This window comes from Nelumbo lutea, chromosome 3, assembly GCF_056320005.1.
Source record: "Nelumbo lutea isolate HS-2025 chromosome 3, American lotus-T2T, whole genome shotgun sequence".
Taxonomy (NCBI): domain Eukaryota; kingdom Viridiplantae; phylum Streptophyta; class Magnoliopsida; order Proteales; family Nelumbonaceae; genus Nelumbo; species Nelumbo lutea.
Window position 1 is genome coordinate 92393706 of NC_142686.1, and position 19868 is coordinate 92413573.

Consider the following 19868-nt stretch of genomic DNA (forward strand, 5'->3'; position numbering starts at 1 on the left):
TTTTGAGTTTTTACCAAACACTAGTCTACAACATTCTGGGTTTCTTAGTTCATGTAGCGCTAGAAGCTGCTTGCATAAAAGTTCTCTCAAACGGGGCACTATGGGAGGGCTCAAACACATTGGCTTATGGCTTTTTGAGGTCAACCCTATAAGGACAACCTATAAGCTTTGTTTGGTGAAAAATCTGGAGAGCCCGTATTGGGTGTTAATCAGTCATTTGAAGGATTGTCCACTTCAGCCTCTTTGAACAACTTGTCTCGAGTGATCCAAAGCTCAGCCCTTCCCAAAATGGAGCTTAAGATAATTATTTTAGCTTCTTAGGGTTTCCACCGGATGCCAAAGCCAGAAGTGAGAAGCTCCTATGTGAAAACTGTCCGAAACCAAAAGTGCCTGTTGGTCTCCATCATGTTAGGCGAATTAGCTGGTGGATGGGAGTTTTGGAGCATTGGGACCATCAGATGACTTCGGATCTCCTGTCCACAACGCCTACCCACAATACACTACCTCCCGTGAATTGGGAACATCTCCCCCTGCGATGTTCTCCATGTGCGATGGCTACGATAAACGTGGGCAAGAGATTCAGACTCAGACCGGATACAGTTAGAGCAAAGTCCATTTGAACAGCCATCACTGCCTTGCATTGGGAATATCTCCCCATGAAATAAAGTACAGAAGTACGTAGATATTCTTGATGAAAGGTTCTAAAGGCTGTTCGAAAGCCGATCTCATCCGAACTCCCATCAAACTACAATTCAAATCTCCTGCCCATACGAATCCTACTCACATGACACTATAGCTAGTTGTGAACATTTTCCATGAATGATAACATGCAAATATAGGGGATGCTTTCAGTGTACAAATGTAATGAGACATGGGTGGGTGTGGGCAAGAGATCTTGAGACCATTCATTAAAACACCTGGAGTTCACATATCCTCCCCACAAGGGGCCACCCCACAACATCCCATAGCACAATCTCCGCTATGTATTGGGAACATCTCCCAATGATGACATCATCAATTCTGATACTATCATCGGGAGATGTTCCCAATACACGTGGAGATATGCTGTGGGACATTGTGGGGCGGCCCTTGTGGAGAGGAGATGTGACATCTAAAACCTGCTAACGGAGTTCACATCTGCACCCCACAATGTCCCATAACACATCCCCTCCATGTATTGAAAATATTTCCTGATAATAGTAACAGAATCGATGATGTCATCATCGGGAGGAGTTCCCCATACAACGCTGGGATGTGTTGTGGGACGTTGTGGGGGCGTAGACGTTCAGATTCGATGTTTCTCGGGTGTTGGGTGGGAGAGAGTCATAGTCGAGAGACCCTCTTTCATTTACAGTTAATACCGTTTTAACGTCCGTTATAAGCAGTTAAAACGACCGTTAATCAAGCCATAGACAAAAATACAGACCCAAAGCACCACGTGGCCAAATCCCGAATGCGTCGCTCTTCTGTAATGGCCCACCGGTTTTGGAGTCTCCTGTCTCCGTAGTTTATGTTTTGTTGAAGTTCCTTCTCTGCTTCGTTCCTTTCCTTTCACTTGTTTGTCATCTAAACAAACAAACCCCACCAACGATGACTTTCGGCTTCCTTCTTTGTATAAATTGGTTTTATAGGTGAAATCTCCTACACTTCTTCCTCTATCATGTTTCTTCTCCATTCCCGCGTTTTCTTCTTTTTCTCTCCGTTTCCATTTCCTCCACCTCCATCACCTAACCATCCTCCATTACAAACCCACCATGCGTTCTCCTGCAGCTCTTCGTTTCTCTCGTCTAGGGTTTCTACAAACCTCAAAACGATCCTTCACTTCTCGAACGGGAACCCAAGCAATCTTCGCTTCATTGTGTTGTCACCATAGATTTGCTTATAATTTCAAGGCAAGAACTTCTATCTATCCTTTATGCATATTCTGGAATCAATGTTCTACCCTCTAGTGTTCCTGCATTTCATGATTTTTTTTTTGTTATTACCATGGTTTATTTAAATTGTTTTGCTTATCTGTAGTTGTGCGCATCGAAGGCCCAGCGACATGGATTTAAATTGCGGCATGATTTGTTTCCAATTGAGGCCATGGATGAGGTATTTTTTTTCCCTGAAAAGCAGAAGGGGAAAAAAAACCCGCCTCCAACTATACATTTGATAGAATGGAAAATAGTTCCTTTTGTTGGCTTCTTCTATTATTGTTTTTTTTTTTTGTGGCAATTTTTCTGTGGTTTTACTGCTCAAGTGTGAAGGGTTTATTGATTGCTTCAGCTGATATGTTGGTGCTTCTGAACGTATGTTGATTGGTTAGTGGTGTTATTTGTCCCCTTGTTATAGGATTCAGTGGGTATTTCTTCATTTAATGATTGGGATTATGGGGAGAGTGATGGGACTTCTGGGAGGAGTAGCTACATACTATCTTCTAGTGACGGTGAAGATAGTGATGCAGATATTATAATAAATACTACTACCAGGGATGCTGACTTGCCTGGTAGTATCAAGGAGCATATGGACTCATCTGATGGGCCTCTAACTGTGACTGCTGACAGACTGGGAGTGCTTCGAAAAGGAAGGAAATTGAGGCAAGAAACCATTTTTTTCCCAATTAGATTATGCATCCAACTTCTGAATTTGAAATGAAATGATTTAGATGTTTGATTTGTATGATTGCTTTTGTTATGTAAGATTACTTCCTGACATGTTGTATTAGTTTAAGAAACTGATTTCAATTTTCCACTAATAATGTAATTTTTTTTACTTATCAAAATATGTTAATTTTTAATGCTTGGGTTGTTTAAGACTTATCTTTTCCTCACAAATCATGTTTAAAGTTCTACTAATGAATCCTGGAAAACTGGTGCATGGGGCAAAGGTGTTAAAATTCTGAAGTAATGTAGCTTTTATCTAGCATCTTTAATTATGGGTATGTTATTATGTTTTTCAATTGTGTTTTCTAGATATTTTTCCACTTTAAGTTTTATTGAAGAATTCTGACTTAGACAAGCTTAAGGACAATTTGAATAAGCTAGATTTGGTCCAAATGTACCTATTGAAATTTTAAAGTATATTTAGGAATGCAGAACTGAACTCAGCAAAGCCTTGTGAATGTTTGGGCCACATATATGAATCCTATTTCATCATGTCACTCTTCAGCCATATCTTTCTATGCAAGTTTCCAAACCGTTTGAATTGATTTCCTTTGATCTTGTTGCCTATTGAGGCAGCCCCAATCTTCCCACCATCGTAAGTGTGCTTTTTCTAATTCCATGCCCTGTAGTCTTGCCACTGAGCCATCCCATCATTTTTTTGGTAATAAATAATAAAGAAAAATTTATTGATAAAGGAAGAGTGCATCAATCAGGGTAATGGGGAATCACCGCAACTTAGACTCTAAACAACTCAAAAAGAGAATACAACAAAGAGGAAAGAGAAGTACAAAATTAACTGCTCGAGATCCACCTCAAGAAACGACCAAAAACCAACAATAAGGACCTCCTTTGAAATCCCTTCAAAATCTGGAACTATAAGCACCCAAACTTATCTTCTTTTCTCACAAAAAAGAGTGAGTTCATATCTTCTTTAAAGTATGAAATCAGGGATCCCTTTGATTCTTTCATTCCACCCTTTCCAACAAATGAAAAGGACGCACACAACTCCAAACCAACTTTGCCTTGAGAATTCCTTTCAATGTAGGCCCATAGTTTTCAAGGCACCAAGGCGAGGCGCCTTGTCGCCTCGTTGCCTAGGCGATGGATTTTTTTTAAGTAAAGATGGCTATCACTTGAAACCTCAAAAACCTAAAACCAAGAAAACTTGCTTTCAAAGCAACACAACCCTCAGGTGGCAAAAACTGAGAAATGCCCACCCAACAAGAGATCTCCTCAAACAGGAGACTCAAGACTAACCCTAGACATATCAAGGCTTTTCAGCACTCATCGAGTAGTGTAGTTCTAGCTCCTGGAATGCTCTTCTTCCTTATTCTTCCCCTCCTGAAACCAATAAGCCCAACTTTTTACCCATTTGGAGACCAGTTTCCACCATCTTTCCCACATCCACCTTTTGCTTAATTTTTTGAACTCTATCCAATTTCATTCCTTCTTCCTCTTCACCTTCATCAACTTCTACTTCTGAAACATCATCTTCTACTGACAAGACCCCTTCTTTTGCCAAAATCTCTTTGGTGAACTCTTATGATTTATCTCCTTTGTTACCACCTACTGGAAAACAATTCGATATATTCTCAGCAATAATGTCACTGATCAAACAAATTTTCTGGACAATGCTTTTTCTCTAAAGCAAAGGTTTTTTCTCCCTTTTTAAGGACAATGCCTTTTCTCTAAAGCAAAGGTTTTCAAAGGACATAGATTCCTATTATGCAGATTGACAATTTTCTGGACTACTATACCAGAAAAAAACCGAGGGTATGATTTGTTAGCTGAACTTTTTGCTACAGCTTCTCAGCTTCCATCCTTCATAGGGTCTGGGATACTTTTTTCTTACTTTGCTTTGATATTTGGAGGAACTTGGAAGCTAGCAAAAAGTTCAGCTAACAAACAAAGGGCTATCTCAGTTTGGGCACCTCCTGAAGAAGACTTCATCAAGCTCAATTTTGATAGTACAGCTTAGGGAACCCAGGCTGTCTGGAATTGGAGGAGTATTCAGAAATAAAGATGGACAGATTATTGCTTTATATTCGGGCCAACAGGGATTGGGGAGTCCATTAGTGCGGAGTTTTAAGCAGTGGTACAAAGGTTATTGATTGCCAGAGAATTGCAGATTGAGAGATTACTCATTGAGGGGGACTCTAAACTGGTTGTTGGGTAGTTGAAGGAGCCAGATACAGTAATATGGAGTTATGGACTTATAGGGATTAGGGAGGCCATTAAGAGATTCAAGTGGCTGACTATAAACATGATTGCAAGGATCCAATGGGAAAGGAGATCTGCAAATGTGATGGCAGATTATTTAGCTAAGCAAGGGGTTACTAGGGATCTTTTGTATTGGGCTCAGGTGTAACCTTTTCTTTTTTGCTTTGGAGGCTGCAATTCACACCTCCAGTTGGGAACTTTTGATTGTAATTTATTTGCTTTGCCTTATCTAATGATAACTTAATTACTTATAAAAAAAGGATTGAAGTCTCTCACAAAGAACAACCTCAAAACATATTATAGATACAAGAGAACATATTCCTTGTCCAACACACACACACACACCCCAAAAAAAATCCCAAGAGAAGGTGGCATTACTTTCAAAGCAGGAAACTTGCCCAAAGAGACCTATGTACATGCCCTAGAATTCAAGGCACAATCCCAACATTTTGATTGTATGCACAATTTAGCTTTTGTTGTAATTTCTTTGTTTGTGGAAACTTAACCTAATTCATTACATGCCTATACTGGCAGGATTCAACCTGGAGTTTTCATGAACATGGCGTTGATAGCTTTCTTGGTGGTTCTTCTTTTACTTGTAGATTGGTGTTCATGGCGGATAGTCAGACTACCATTAGAATCCTTTTTCCTGACACGCCCATTTATTATATCAGCAATTTTAACATCAGTTGCAGGATATTTATGTATCCCAGTACTTTATAGCTTGAAGGTACATCAAATCTTAAGGAAAGAAGGACCTGTTGCACATTCTTCAAAAAAGCGAACCCCTACAATGGGTGGGCTGTTTTTTGTCCCAATTGGTATAATTGTGGCAAGAGCCATAGCTGGTTTCTCGTCTGTTGAAGTTGCTGGAGCTGCAACAGCAACTCTAGCTTTTGCGGCAATTGGACTGCTTGATGACATTTTAAGTTTCATCAAGAATCATAATTATGGTTTACCTGCATGGGTAAAAGTTTTCTTAGAGGTAAAAATGTTTCTTATTTGTACATTTTCATATATTTGTATGCTTGTATTTGGTTTTCCAAGAGAAGATCCATTCTAACTTTGTGATGTTTCTAAACTGGTAACTAGCAGGTAGCTGTTGGGGTATGGTTCTCATTATGGTTGGGCTCAGCAAACATATCATCACCCTACAACATGTATACCTTCTTGAAACTAATCTGATCGACGTTTATTTGATGGTAACACACATGGCTATAGAAATATTGCTGATATAATTAATTCATGTTGTTTATTGCTATTTTTTTTTTCAAAAAAAAATGTCAAAGGATAATAGCTTCTTACCAATGCAATGTTGTCAGACTGGGACAGGTTTGTAGAAATGTATACTTGGTCAAACTTACCTCATTTACATATGCTAATATGTGTTATACCCTCTATTATTTTGTTAACCTTATTTTGATGCAAAATAGCTTTAAAGATTAAAACTGCTTTCATTTTTTTTTTCACGTTTTAGTTAGTTGAATGATTGAATCAGATGGTTGAACCGTTCAACCCATGTCCTAGTCACCACAGTGGTTCTCTGTCCAGTCTTAGTTTAACAACATGTTACCGAAGATTAATAAACACTATTTATATTACCAATAAAGAAAAATAAAAATGCTACCATGTGATTTATATTCAAATTCGGGAAAAGTGGAGAAGGTGTCTAGTGGGCCAGGTGGGTAGGCCCAGGATCACAAGTCCACCTTGGGGTTTAAGGTGAATGGTTTGGAAGTGGGCCAGGTTGTTCTTAACAAGAAGAAGGATACTGACACTTCAGGCCCAATCTGTTGAACATCCCAACAAGTTTGATGGATTGTAGGTTATTGGAGAAGAATACTTAGAAGGGGAGCTTTCTCCTCTAATACCTTTGTGCCCCCTTGGAATCTCAGTGACAACTCTGGTGATGCCTCACGATAACAAGCAAAAATCTATCCCCTCCTACCTTGTTGTTGGACTTTTCTGAAGACGATAGCGAAATCTCCAGTGATTCACATTTGGGGACCTACACGTCAGAAATGTAAGTTGCAGGCTCTAAGGCCAATCTGAGTAGGGTAGTGGATTTATTCGTTGAAGTACCTTCCTCCAGGAAAAGTAAGTTGTCTATAGATGCTGGTTCTTCTCATTTGGTGGAAGAGAAGTCAGTGCCAACCTTGCTCCCAAGCCTTTCTCTAGTTCTCCAATTGTAGATCCAAGGTAACCCTTCTTCCTCTCCCCTGGATGCAGTTTTTTTGTTTACTCTTGTTTCCCTTGCATCTTGTGTGCCTGTTTCTTCCCTTTGTGCAGAGACAGGTTTGCAATCCCACCATTTCTCTACTTCCTTAGAGGTTTTGAAGAATCAGATCTTAGATGTGGAAGGGGCAGAGCAGTCTCTAGATAGAGAGGGGGAGTGACACAGACAAGATGGCGGGGTAGCTGGGGATATCAATGCTGATAAAAAATGGTTGGGGATATCAACGGTTGTCAACAAGGGTCAAATTTGGGGCATAGGGCAGTTCCTCTCTAAAAGTGGAGAAGTTCTTAATCCAAGGTCTGTAAGGGAATTAAAGAAGCTTTGATGTGATTTATGATGGAAGGACACTACAGTAGAGGAGGGAAGTAAGAGAAGATTAGCTGGGAGGGTCTCAAGTGGTACTCAATGAAGATAGTGTTTTTGGAACGTGAGAGGGTTGTCAATTGTCAAAAACCTATGCCTTGACATGCAAATATTCAAAAAACCAAAAAGGAGGAGATTAATAGAAGCTGATTAGGGTTGTTTGGGGTATCAGAAACAAGAGGTGGGTGGCTATTCCATCAAATGTTGGGTGGTCTTCTTATTATTTGGGATGAAAGTGAGTTAATGGGGGTTGAAAATTGACAGGGACAGTTCTCTTCTTTGATTCTTTTCACCAATAAAGTCTATGGATTCACGTGGATCTTTACAGGGGTTTATGGTTCAAATTGTCCTCGGCAAAGGGAGAGCTTGTTGGAGGAATTAGAAGCAGTTGGTTCTTATGGGCAGCTTCCTTGGTGTGTGGGTGGTGGACTCCAATGTCACCTGATTCCCTCATGAGAAGTTTAACGGGGGCAGAATCACTTGTAGCATGAGATAAGTCACCTGATTCCCTCAGGAGAAGTCTGCCTAATGGGGCAGAATCACATTTAGCATGAGAAAAATTTTCAAACTTCATTCAGACTTGTGATCTCATTGATATCCCGCTTTACAATGCAAAGTTTACCTGGTCCAATATGCAGTGGGAAGCTATCTTTAGTAGTTTGGATAGGTTTTTCAGTAGTCTGGGAAGAGCACTTCCCAAAGGTTTCTCAAGGGACACCCCCCCTTTGTACCTCAAATCATTGGCTGGTAGTGGTGGACACAGAAAGATTGCAGAGAGGAAAACACCATCCAGATTTGAAAGGCAGTGTATCCTCTATCCTGAGTTCAAGACTAAAGGTGGAGCAAACAAAAATTCAAGCTGTTTGCAGAAGAAAAAACCAAAATCCTTGAAGGTATTACCAGGTTGGATTCAAAAGAGCTGAATGAGCAGTTGGATAGGAGGATCTAGAGGAGAGAGATTTTAGGGGCAGAATGGGAGATGTGCATCCCATATTTATCATTAAAAAATAGTGGGGTCCTGAAACACCTGTAAACAAGTGTATCGGGACCCAAAAGATACGATATGATAAGCCCGATACGGGGCGTATCGTATTGATTTTTTGAACCTTGGAGATGTGAGTTTGTAGCAAGGAAATTTTCTTGAGGCAAGGATCTAGGGTTCAGTGGATCAAAGAAGGGGAAGACTTAGTGCTTATTAACAAAGAGATAGTAGATTGTTTTGAGAACCTATGAAAGAGAGGAGGTGGAGACCATATAAGGGAATGAACTGGTAAAAAACACTCATGGAGCCAAAAAGGAGCTGGCTGGAGAGGAGATTTATAGAAGATTAAAGAAGCGGTGTCCTCCATGAGTGCCTTGGGGCCAGATGGATTTTCTATGGGATTCTACCATGAATTTTACGATATTATCAGAAATAACTTGTTAGAAGTAGAAGATTTCCACTGATCAGCCAAGATAAATAAGAGGAACAATGCAACTTTTATCAAGCTCATCCCAAAGAAAGAGAGTACTTTGGACTTTGGAGGTTAAAGATTTTAGACCTATCAACCTTCTTGGAGGCAGCCTCTATAAAATTGTGTCTATAGTGCTTGCCAATCATGTTCAAGTAGTATTTAGTGAGGTTGTTGCTAACTCTCAAAGTGCCTTCATAAAAGGAAGACAGATTGCTGATTGTGTCCTTGTAGCAAATGAAGTAGTGGAAGAGAAAAAAAAGTGGTTGGGAGCAATGATTTAAAACGTGGAGGCGTGATGCGAGGGATTCCACTACCTAGAGGTGTGAGGCGTAGTTCAGAATGCAAGAAGCGTAAGCCCCCCAAACAACGCCTCCTTAAGAGGAGGGGGTTAGAAGGAAGGGGGGAGGGGGAGGATGAAGAGGAAGGGGGGATCTCATTTTTTCTTTATTTATAATAAAAATCTTTTATATTAAGAAGAATAAAGATGCATAACATTAGTTTTCGCCCCCAGACGAAGGGTTAGGGGCAAACCACCTTCTTTCTCTTTATCTTTTCTTCCCTTCCCTTTCCTTTTCTTTTCTTTCCCTTTCTCTTTTTTTTTTTCTTCTCTTTCTTTTTCTTTACCTTCCCTTTCTTTTCTTTTCCTTTCCTTTTTTTTTTTTCCTTTTTTCTTTTTTTTTTTTTGTCTTTTTTATATAAGATGTGCATGAGGTGTATGCCTCTAGCACACCTCATGAAAAAGCGTATGAGGCGTACGCCTCTAGCATATGCCTTAGGGTGTTTTTGTAGCGCCTCGCTTGGAGGTGCGCCTCCAGGTGCATGCCTCTCACGCCTTTTAAAACATTGATACTTGGGGGGTGTGGTTTTCAAGCTTGATCTAGAGAAGGCTTATGATAGGGTGGATTTAGGGTGCTTCTGGAATATTTTGAAGCTAAAGGGTTTTGGTGATGAATGGATCAAATGGATGCAAGATGCATTTTCACTTTGCTTGGTTCTCAATCCTCATTTGCCCTCTAAGGAGTTTTTCGAAGCTTCAAGAGGAATCAAACAAGGCTGCCCTCTCTCTCTTTTGCTGTCATGATGGTTGCTGATATCCTAGATGCTTTTGTGGAGAAAGCAATCAACAATTTCGTCCAAGGCTTCAAAGTGGGAAAAGAGGAACTTCATGTGTTCCATCTGCAGTTTGTAGATGACAATCATTTTCCTTGAGGTTAAAAAGGAGAATCTTGAAAATTTGAGAGGAATATTGCAATGCTATGAGGCAGTTACGAGGCTTAAATGCAACATGGCTAAGAGTAGTATTATGAGTATCAATTTTTTTCTTGTGGCCTTGGAGGAGGAATTAATAGATACTCTAGATTGTAAAATTGAAATTGACCAATAAAGTTCTTGGGATTGCCCTTGGGAGGAAATCCCAGATCTTCTAACTTTTGGGACTCAATTATAAAAAGCTGTAAAAGAAGACTTGATTTGTGGAAGAGAAATTCTCTCTCCAAAGGAGGTAGGATCACTCTCATGAAGGCAACCATCTCTAACTTGCCATTTTATTTCTTTTCTATTTTTTTAATCAATAGGAGGAGATTTTATTAAATTCAAGCTCAAGTATTACGATAGGGTGGGAGCTTTCTCCACCCCAAAGATAAATTTATAGTTTATAATTTTGCTCAAAACATTTGGTGCCTAGCTGTCCCTTATTTAGCCCAAAACATCCACCGTCCCGTTTGCTGTTCTTCTCACCCATTTAAAGACAACTTTCAGCTACCTTGTTATGCTTTCTATTTTCCGAAATGTTTGTCTATAGATCCATGGGATTTGCGAGCTACATCTTGTCCAAGAAATGACCACCTGACAGTTCTTTTCCACCTCCAAGTTGTGGAATCCAAATTGCTTAGAAAATTTTAAACCATGGAGTAATCCAACATAGCTCCACTGTCAATGCATTACCATTTGCTTAGGGTCTTGGTTATAATGCTAACACCTTTCCTTCTGTGTCTGGGAAAATTCCTCCAAGTCTAGCCACAGCCTGATTACCTATATAACTCCCATCAAAGTTGAGTTTAACAAAGTTTAGGAAGAATGAAATTCAGAGGTCTTCAAGGAAGAGGAAAGGAATTTGGATGCAATTTTGGAATGCATTTTGTTAAGGGTGATTCATTGGGTCAAATATTTGGACTTGTTCTCACCCTTTTCCTTTGATCAAACTCAATTTTGATGGGAGCAGCTTTGGTAACCCAGTCCCCTCAAGCATTGGAGGGTTTGGGGGGGGGTTAGAGATAAAGATGGGATTACTTTGTGGGGCACAAATAGTAAAATAGTTAAATTTCTGAAGGCTGATTGTTGAAAGAGACTCCCAAATGATGGTAAACTGGCTAAAGAATGAAAAAAAGGCAGCCTGGACATCAAGAAGTGGTGAAGAAGATCAAATGGTTGTTAAGGGGATTGACAGTAACATTTCAGTGGGTTCAAGGGATGTTTCTGGGCTGGAAGATTCTTTAGCAAGGCAAGGGGTAAATAGGGAGCAGTTGTATTGGGCTTATTTGTAATGTCTGTATTTTAGGGGTATTTTTACCCCTTCGAATCCTCATTGTAAATTATCGTTTATATTAATGAAATGTTTCCCTGCTAATTATCGAAAAAAAACCTATCTAATGACCCAAAAATCATGCAAAATGGACAAGTTTGACACCTAACAAACAAGCTGAAAGAAAAGTGATGTGATTGCATCTTTATCTTTTCAAAATTCTGAAAACTCTTTAATCTAAGTATAGACTATATCTTAACCCTTTAAAGATGATTACCCTATCCTTGCAACACTAATAAGCCAGAAAATAACTTAGGGGTCATTTGATAACAGCTGAAGTGACTGAACTTAAAAGCCTATTGCTTTGTCATCTAGTGAATGTTTATAAGGAGGTTGTGGGCTTCTTAATGGTTGAATATTTTATTATTTGATTATTTTTTTCGCTTAAAAACAAAGTAATAAGTCATTCAGTTCAGCAATTTCAGCTTAGAAAAAGTCAAGTTGACCAAAATCTTGATCACCCAAAAATTATAAAATTGCCTTTGGTGCAAGATCATGAAGTAACTTGACTAATTCTTCCATGTCTGCGACAGGTTTGGCCTTGACAAAGTAGCGATTAAAGAAATTTGTAGTAAAATAAAATGTTAAGCCAACATTTTGCTAATTATACAAAAACTATTTATTTTTGTTACTTAGACTACTTTTTTTTTCCACCTTGCAATGCAGGAAAATGTTGGTACCTCTTCCTGCACCTCTGGGACTTCTATATCTAGGAGAACTCCTCTATCTATTGTTGACCACATTCTGCTTTGTTTCCATGGGGAATGGAATTAACTTAACAGATGGCCTTGATGGACTGGCTGGAGGTACATCTGCATTGGCTTTTATAGGCATGTCAATTGCTGTTCTTCCGATATGTTCTGGTTAGTATAAAAATGTCTCAAACTTAGAGAACATTAGTTTGATGTGTGTGCCAAAATATCAAAATTACAAAGTTCTTTGCATTTTGTGATTTTCATGTTGATTATTTTTATGCCAATGTTAGTATTTAGTAACTTGGTATACCTGTGATAATTAAAGTATACTGAAAACAATGACAATGAATATATGGTGACAGTAAAAGAAGATGAGTTACATCAAGTTCAACTTTGTATTTAAGTCATGTAAATTGGAAAAAGACACCTGCTACTGTTGGAGGGTAGGATTCCAAGGAGAATCTTGTTTCATACCAAGAGCTATGAGACTACTTATCAGAAAAAATGAAATATAAAAGAGTGAACGAGAAGCTAGTGCACTAGTTGGTTCTAGTAGAGTTAGACAAGAATCTAAAAGGCGATGATTTTAGTTAGGTTTTTCTTGTAGGACATAAGTTGTACACAGTACACCTAACCCTTTTTTTCCTTTAAGGTATGCAGTTATCCTTCTTTGGTAATCCTATAGTTTCAATAACTACATTTATTAAGTATTTAATTGTCAACATTTGATACTTCCACCATATAAAAGGCAATGTAATCAGTAATACCTTGAAAATCCTCAAACCCAAGAATCTAGAGTCAGATATTGTGACTGTGGAGGTTATATAGCATGTGAAACTCCAAGGTTTCTCATGATCAGAATTATTTCCTTCAGTTCCATCAACTTGAAGAAATGGTTAGAAACTTAAAAGTTTCACTTAAAGAGAGGTGTGTTGTTTTATGTAACTTGATTGGTCTTTGTTTTTTTTTTTTTTTTTGATAAATGGTAACTTGGTTGGTCTTTTAATCTATATCTTTGTAGACATTAATATATTGATAATATACTGATAAAAATTAATATATTGAAAATATAATAATTCCTTTTTGATGCAACTTTGCAACTTGCAGGTCTTACGACGATGCAATTTGATTTTTTTTCCAGAAAATCTGCTGGGTTTTGTGCTGGAGGGATCAGATGTGAAATTCAAGTAGAGGTTAGGGAGGGTGAAGGTAGAAGAATTAGATTTTTTGGTATTGACAATATCTTTAATCAACTCTTGGATTGGCTAGGCATTTCATTTTTGTTGAGCAGCAAGAGCCTCTTACCCTTACCCCGCAAAAATCTTGGAGGGATACACTGAAGTAGAGCTTTTGAAGGACTCCAGGGTAATTCTTGACCAACCCTTTTCTAGTAAAAGTTGCAGTAGGTCCTTGGATACAGGTAAAGAACAATATTTTTCATTAATCAAAACAAAAAGAATAACAATTGTTAGCTTGAATGTGCGAGGATTGAGTAAAACTAGAAAAACTTGAGACTTCCTAAGGTGGTTGTGTTGAGGTTCTGATGATCAAGAAATTGAAGTTGAAAACCTTGATACAAGATTGATATTTCATCTGATCGAGAGAAGGGTAGGCACTTTGCATTCTTTAGGTGCCTTTGGGGGGTTGTCTTACAGCATGGTATGAGAGGAGATATGAATTCATGGAGTATGGAGGAGTTGATGGGAGCATTTTCAGTATTTGTTAGGCTGAAAGATAAGGTGGATGGATTTTTTGGCCTTGTTTGTAATGTGATAGGAAGAATTTTTTATCAGCTCTATAATGTTAGTGTTCTAGGATGACCTTTGGGCGATATGAGGGGAATTCAATGTAGTGAGGTTTAGAGAAGAGGTGGAGGGTACTTTTGGGATTTTGGGGAGGGGGAAGAAGATATCTTTGCTTTTTTGAATGGCAGAGTCATAGAATTTTGATAGTTACATGAACCTTCCTGAGGAAGAGATGGCAAGCAGAAGAGTTCTAAAGGTGGAATTGGAAGAATTAGTGAGAAGGAATTAAATTAATTGGAGAGAAAAGTCCCCTTAACGAACTCCTAGAACTCCCAGTAGAAAGCTATGGTGGATGCCTTGTGATTCCCCAACTGAAGTTGCTCAACCCTAGGAGCCAATTATAATCTCCATTTTGATGGCCATCATTAGTGAACCATAGCCCTTTCAAAGTTGCTGGGGGTAGGGCATAAGGGCATGGTGATTCTGGTTTTTTTAGGCCTTAGCAAAGATGACTCCTTTAGAGTAGAACTCATGGCATTGCTCCAATAACACAGGTTTGATGTTGTTTGTAGATTTTCAGTGGGTGATTATGGATGGTAAATGTCTCCCAGGTGCTGTGGACATCGAGACATTTTCATTAGGGAGGTCAGGATCTTAGCTTCTAGTATAAACACAGTTCAGATGGATCCCAAGGTTGGCTATTCGATAGCTGATGCTTGAGGAAGGTATGGAGAAGTGAATTTTTTTCTCTATTGCTGTTGTTGCAGTTTTTTTTTTTGGGGGGGGGGTGGGGGGTGTTGGGGTGGTGATTAGTGACCTCATTGAACCCAAATAGCTTATTAGCTTATGTGCAGTTTCTAAACCTTCTCCTTTTGTCTTAAATTTAGTGCTGTTTAACTGGATAATTTTTCTTCTCTGACAGCATGTGATCCTTCTAGTACTGCTAACTTAGTTGTTTTACTTTTTAATGTTTATTGGACACAATTAATAAGAATGTGATTTCAGTATTAACCTAGACAAAGAATATGTGATTTCAGTATTAACCACATGTTTTCTTTGGAATATATCTTGATTCCTGATCTTGACCACATTTCTTTAACAACTTGAAACAGACCTTGCTATATTCGGATCATCCATGGCTGGTGCCTGTGTTGGTTTTCTCTTGCATAATCGGTACAAGGCATCTGTATTTATGGGTGACACTGGATCCTTGGCATTGGGTGGAGCACTGGCTGCGATGACTGCTTGTACTGGAATGTTCTTTCCATTATTTATTTCATCTGGGGTCTTTGTCCTGGAAGCAGTATCAGTTATAGTGCAGGTATGCCATATTAATAACCTCTGATGATAAAATCAATTGTTTGCTGATTTTCTCATTTTCTACTCATTATTGGTTAGATGAATACTTTGTAGATGTGATTGATAATTTGGTTGTGTGTGTGTGTTGCCATTCTGTTCTGTTCAGTGTCATATCCATTATTAAATTATGAACCCTTAAAATCATTCCTTACTACTTCAACCTAAGCCGTAACCCTAGCCCTAATTTTTGTTGGATGATCCGAATATAGCAGGGTTCATGTAGTTGGGACAAGGCTTAGATGATGATGAAGATGACGGTTAGGGATTTCACTTTGGGTCCTAAGTTTCAGCAGTTTCTATTGGGGTGGAACCAATGATACAAAGTTACAAACTAGGGTTTCAGTGAAGAAACAAAAATAAAGGAGTGAATTTGTGGATGGAAGGTCATAATGATATTTCCTGATAAGAGAGAATAGATTGAAGACAAAACAGAATAATGCAAAAAATGAGCATAGTGATAATGAGAACAATTCAGAAAAAGTTGAACCATAAAAGGTAAGAAAGACTAGTACATAGAATCCTTCTATGGTCACTGTTGGAACCTCTAATGCAAGATCAGCTTCATTAATTTCTCCCTGTACCTGGTGGTTGGCATTGCTTGTCCATTTATGGTTTAACTCCAAAAAAGTGAAGACAAACTCAAGAAAGAGGGGCAACAGAGATTGTGTGACTTTCGGAGATGAGGGGCAACAGAATTTCAGAATAGAAGGTGGTGATCTGAGCTAGTGATTGAAGCAAAGAATTTCAGGTTCGAACAGGGATGGCCCAAAGGTAAGAATGTACTGAAGGTCAGAGAAGGCAATAGGGCGACAATCTTCTTGCCTGAGGACGCAACTCTGTGGGTGAAAGGATTTATTGATGGAGCACTTAATTCCATAAAGGAAGAAGGCTGGAAAAACTCCATGACATTACCAGGGAAGAACTTTGAAGTGGAGCTGAGAAGGAATAATAAGGGATGGTATATTGCCGTAACAAAGTTCTTCGGTACTAAAGGAAGACAGATGGTATGTGTACCAGAAGGAAAAAAAGCAGATGGATTGGATGACCTTCGTGGAGAAGATGCAGTCCTTTCTTATAGCTACAGAGAGAAAGGAGATAGAGGATGAGGAGGAACTTGGTAGAGACATTGAAGAGAAAGGTCAAAAGGTTCAGGGGAAGGCAAGTAAAACCAAGGTGTATGAGATCAGTAAAACTGAGGTGCATGATATCATTGAGGAGCAGAGTCCACCACCCCTCTGGTGTTGTGGTTGTATGCTCCTCTGAACACTGCAGAACATTGGTTGAGGCTGGTGTCGATTAGTGGAAGAAACGGATGGTTCTAATGGCAGACAAGGGAGTGAAGGACTAGATGAAAGTTCTGGATGCAATAAGACCGAAGGTAGGACCTGATATTGAAGCGTTCCTGCTTCCTCTTGCAGAAAGAGAAGCTGTTCTTGACGTTGGTGAGGTGGAGCTGAGCTTCAATACGGTAATAGTAGATGGTGGTCTGATACAGGTCCAAAATTGGGTGCTCTCTGTTGAAGTTGCTAGGGCTTCCCTTTAATCTGTGGTGTGAACATGTTCTTGAACACATCATTTGAAGCCTGGGGGGTGTTCTACTGGAAGCAAATCAAAGAAACTTGGGTGCAGTCGAGCTTTGAGTTGCAGCAATCAAACATGAGAACCTGCCTCGATTGTTTGAAATATGTTCCAAGGGAGCTTGGTATCGGGTGTGGGTGGCTTCTGAAGTCGAAGTGTCATGGTGAGGAAGATTACCTGAGGTTGAAGATGATACCAAACTGGTCGGATGGAGGACACATGGACGGAGGGGAATGGGGGAGAAGGATATGCAGAAGAAGATTAAAATAGAAAAGAGCCAGTCAACCGGGGTGAACCAATCGACAGGTCAGCCAATTAAGGAAGTTAATTAAATTTTTTTTGAATTAGGTAGAAATAGATAAGGCGTGCTTTCTTATGTTTACATGGCGAAAAAACCCTGTGGCCCTGTTTGTCCAACCTAAGCTGCTTTGTCCGAACCGGCTGGGTGTACAGGCGGCTTAACCACAGAGCTTAGTAATAGAAATAAAGATCCACGTGACAACCTAAGTGGTCACATGGATCGGGGCAAGACTAAGGGGAACAGGGAGACAATAGACGGAGCTTCCCGTCTATCATCGTCTAAATTGAGGGGTGACGAAGGTAAGGAGGTGCAGGGGCGGGGCGGAAACCAGTTCGGGAGAACTCTCTACAGTGGGTTTCTCGCCAAAACCCAGCCGATTCTAACGAAGATCATCACACCTCAAAGCGCCCGAACCCTAGGTATACAAGGGAGAGATTAGAAGAAAGCGAGGAAGCAGATGAAGGTTGGGTGGTCTGTAGTGAGGAGGAAGAAGACACTGATGACAGCTTAAATGAAGCCACCAGTATACTGATACCAGTGACAATTGAACTCATGTCTTCTTTTTTTCTTTTCTTATTCGAAACACACGGATGTATCCTCATTTATCAAAAAACAAACATATATCCTCACGAAGTCTAAATCCTTTTAATCATAGTGATCTTTCTGAATGGTAACGGTTGTTTTGGTGCCTATCTTAGGGGAAACAAAACCGGAATATTTAAAATGTTAATTTTTTAACCACAAAAGTATATCCCTCACAATGTCTAAGTCCTTGCTATATTGTGCACCACGTATATCTATTAAATGATGTAACCCAACTGTTTGAAGTAGTGGAAATCACCACTTTGTTAAATCACACCATCTAATTGTTCATTTTAATCCACAAAATCTGTTAAGAGACGCTATATTATCATCAAAGTGGAAGCTAGCCATTCAGATTTTATTAATTAAAAGTAAAAAAAAAAAAACTTGGTGGTGGATCGTGGATACCTTGGCAGAAGTTAGAAGCTTGAGTTCTCATTAAACTAGGCCAAGCATGCATCAACCACAATATGACTTCTATTTTTATTGACATTTCCTGAGATGTGAACTTATTTTCTTAGCTGGAGGCTACCATGCAGCGCCTTACATGTATTAGAATTGGCTATTCTTATGGATCAGGTGTTCTATTTCAAGACCACTAAGTATTTGCATGGATCTGGCCGCCGCTTGTTTCGCATGGCGCCTTTGCATCATCACTTTGAGTTGTGCGGGTATAAAGAGCCAGAAATTGTTGCTTGTGCATATGTTGTCTCGTGCATCTTGGCTGTATTTGCTGGCTATATTGGCCTTATTTCATCATAAAAGGATATGAAACTTCATCCTTCTGTGGTGGTGGGCGTACCTGCACAAATTTTGTATTCAGTTTTTCTAATATTTTCTTTATTTTTTCCTTTTTAATTTTTGATGAGTGACATTGTTAAAGGAGAGATGGCACACGATTAGGAATGTAGACTGTCTCTACACACTAATTTTGGCTAAAGAATCTCCGATTACATTCATCCCATCAACTCTCTCTCTCTGTGGACATGGATTTTGGCGCCACCGCTTTGAACTGTTTGTTTTTTTCTTTGATATGTGCCAAATGAATGGCTGCGATTTGCTGTGAGGAGCACTCTTAGAGGAGCAAATCCGAGATCGGGTTCAGTCAATATGGGCTCTTCAGCCCTCAGATGGGAATTGGAGGGGCTCCCCACATAGGTATCTCCCCTGTGCATTGGGAACACCTCCCCATGATAAGTATGGGAGATGGAAGCCCAAGCTCTCCAATTACAATTAGGCTGGATCTACAAATTTAAGATGGAAGCCCAAGCTCTCCAATAACTCAAGTCCAAATTAAATGGGCATTGACCAAGCCCAATTCTACAAAACAAAGTCTAAATTCAATGGACTCAAGTGGAACCCACTAAAACAGTATAAAAGTCCTCAAATTATCTAGAAAGAAATCTAGATAAAAAGTTAAGGTTGAGTAAATCCTATTCAAAATGGTTATTCCAACCTTAACTTTGCAAATAAGAAGAAAATCTTCTCTTAGCCACATGGGCCCCACAAGTTTAGGTTACTGATTGAAACTCCAAGGATAAGCTTTCACCAAAAAGGTTGAGACCAACTAAGATTCTCTCAATCCACCTCTATAAAAGGGTTTTCATTCATAAGGAAAGGATCATTTTTCCAATTCACAAGAGATCTTTGGGAGAATAAGAAGTCAGAGACCTTCATATACAGAAGACCTCTAAAGTTCTTCATTGACAAAAGTTTTAGAGTTCTTCAAAAGTTAAAGAAATCCTTGGAGCTTCTCTACAAAAGACCTTAAGGTGCAATTGCTACAAGATCTACAAAACCGGTTCGGGAGGAAGCTTCATCAATTCTTGGATTGGATCCTATACACTTCCAGATCCATCGGAGAACAAGCTTTTCAAGTCCTCAGATTGAATGTTTAAAGAAAAAAATTGGAGGCTTTCTCATTGTAAAGAGATTGAATCTCAAAGAATTGAGATTTGTATCCCATTTTACCAAATCTCAAAAAATTGATATTTATCATCATTTTTTTTGTATTTGGATTTTTAGACGAGAAATTTGTATTGACGGTTCCCAATGCACGGGGTGATATGCTATGGGGCGCTCTCCGTGTGGGGATTCCATTTAAACTAA

General features: G+C 39.2%; 1 protein-coding gene across 2 annotated transcripts; it reads left to right on the forward strand.

Moving 5' to 3' along the window:
• The first annotated feature begins 1517 nt into the window (after positions 1-1517).
• TRANS11 (translocase 11) lies at positions 1518-18727 on the forward strand. 2 transcript variants are annotated; one of them, XM_088975912.1, is made up of 8 exons: positions 1518-1892; positions 2020-2094; positions 2335-2579; positions 5400-5850; positions 5961-6025; positions 12166-12362; positions 15052-15260; positions 18339-18727. In XM_088975912.1, exons 1-8 carry the CDS (start codon positions 1755-1757, stop codon positions 18519-18521), a joined length of 1563 nt encoding a protein of 520 aa, XP_088832038.1. In that variant the 5' UTR covers positions 1518-1754; the 3' UTR covers positions 18522-18727. The 2 variants fall into 2 exon arrangements, with proteins under 2 accessions (XP_088832038.1, XP_088832039.1); XM_088975913.1 differs by having other exon boundaries at positions 1540-1892; positions 12166-12305.
• The last annotated feature ends 1141 nt before the right edge of the window (positions 18728-19868 follow it).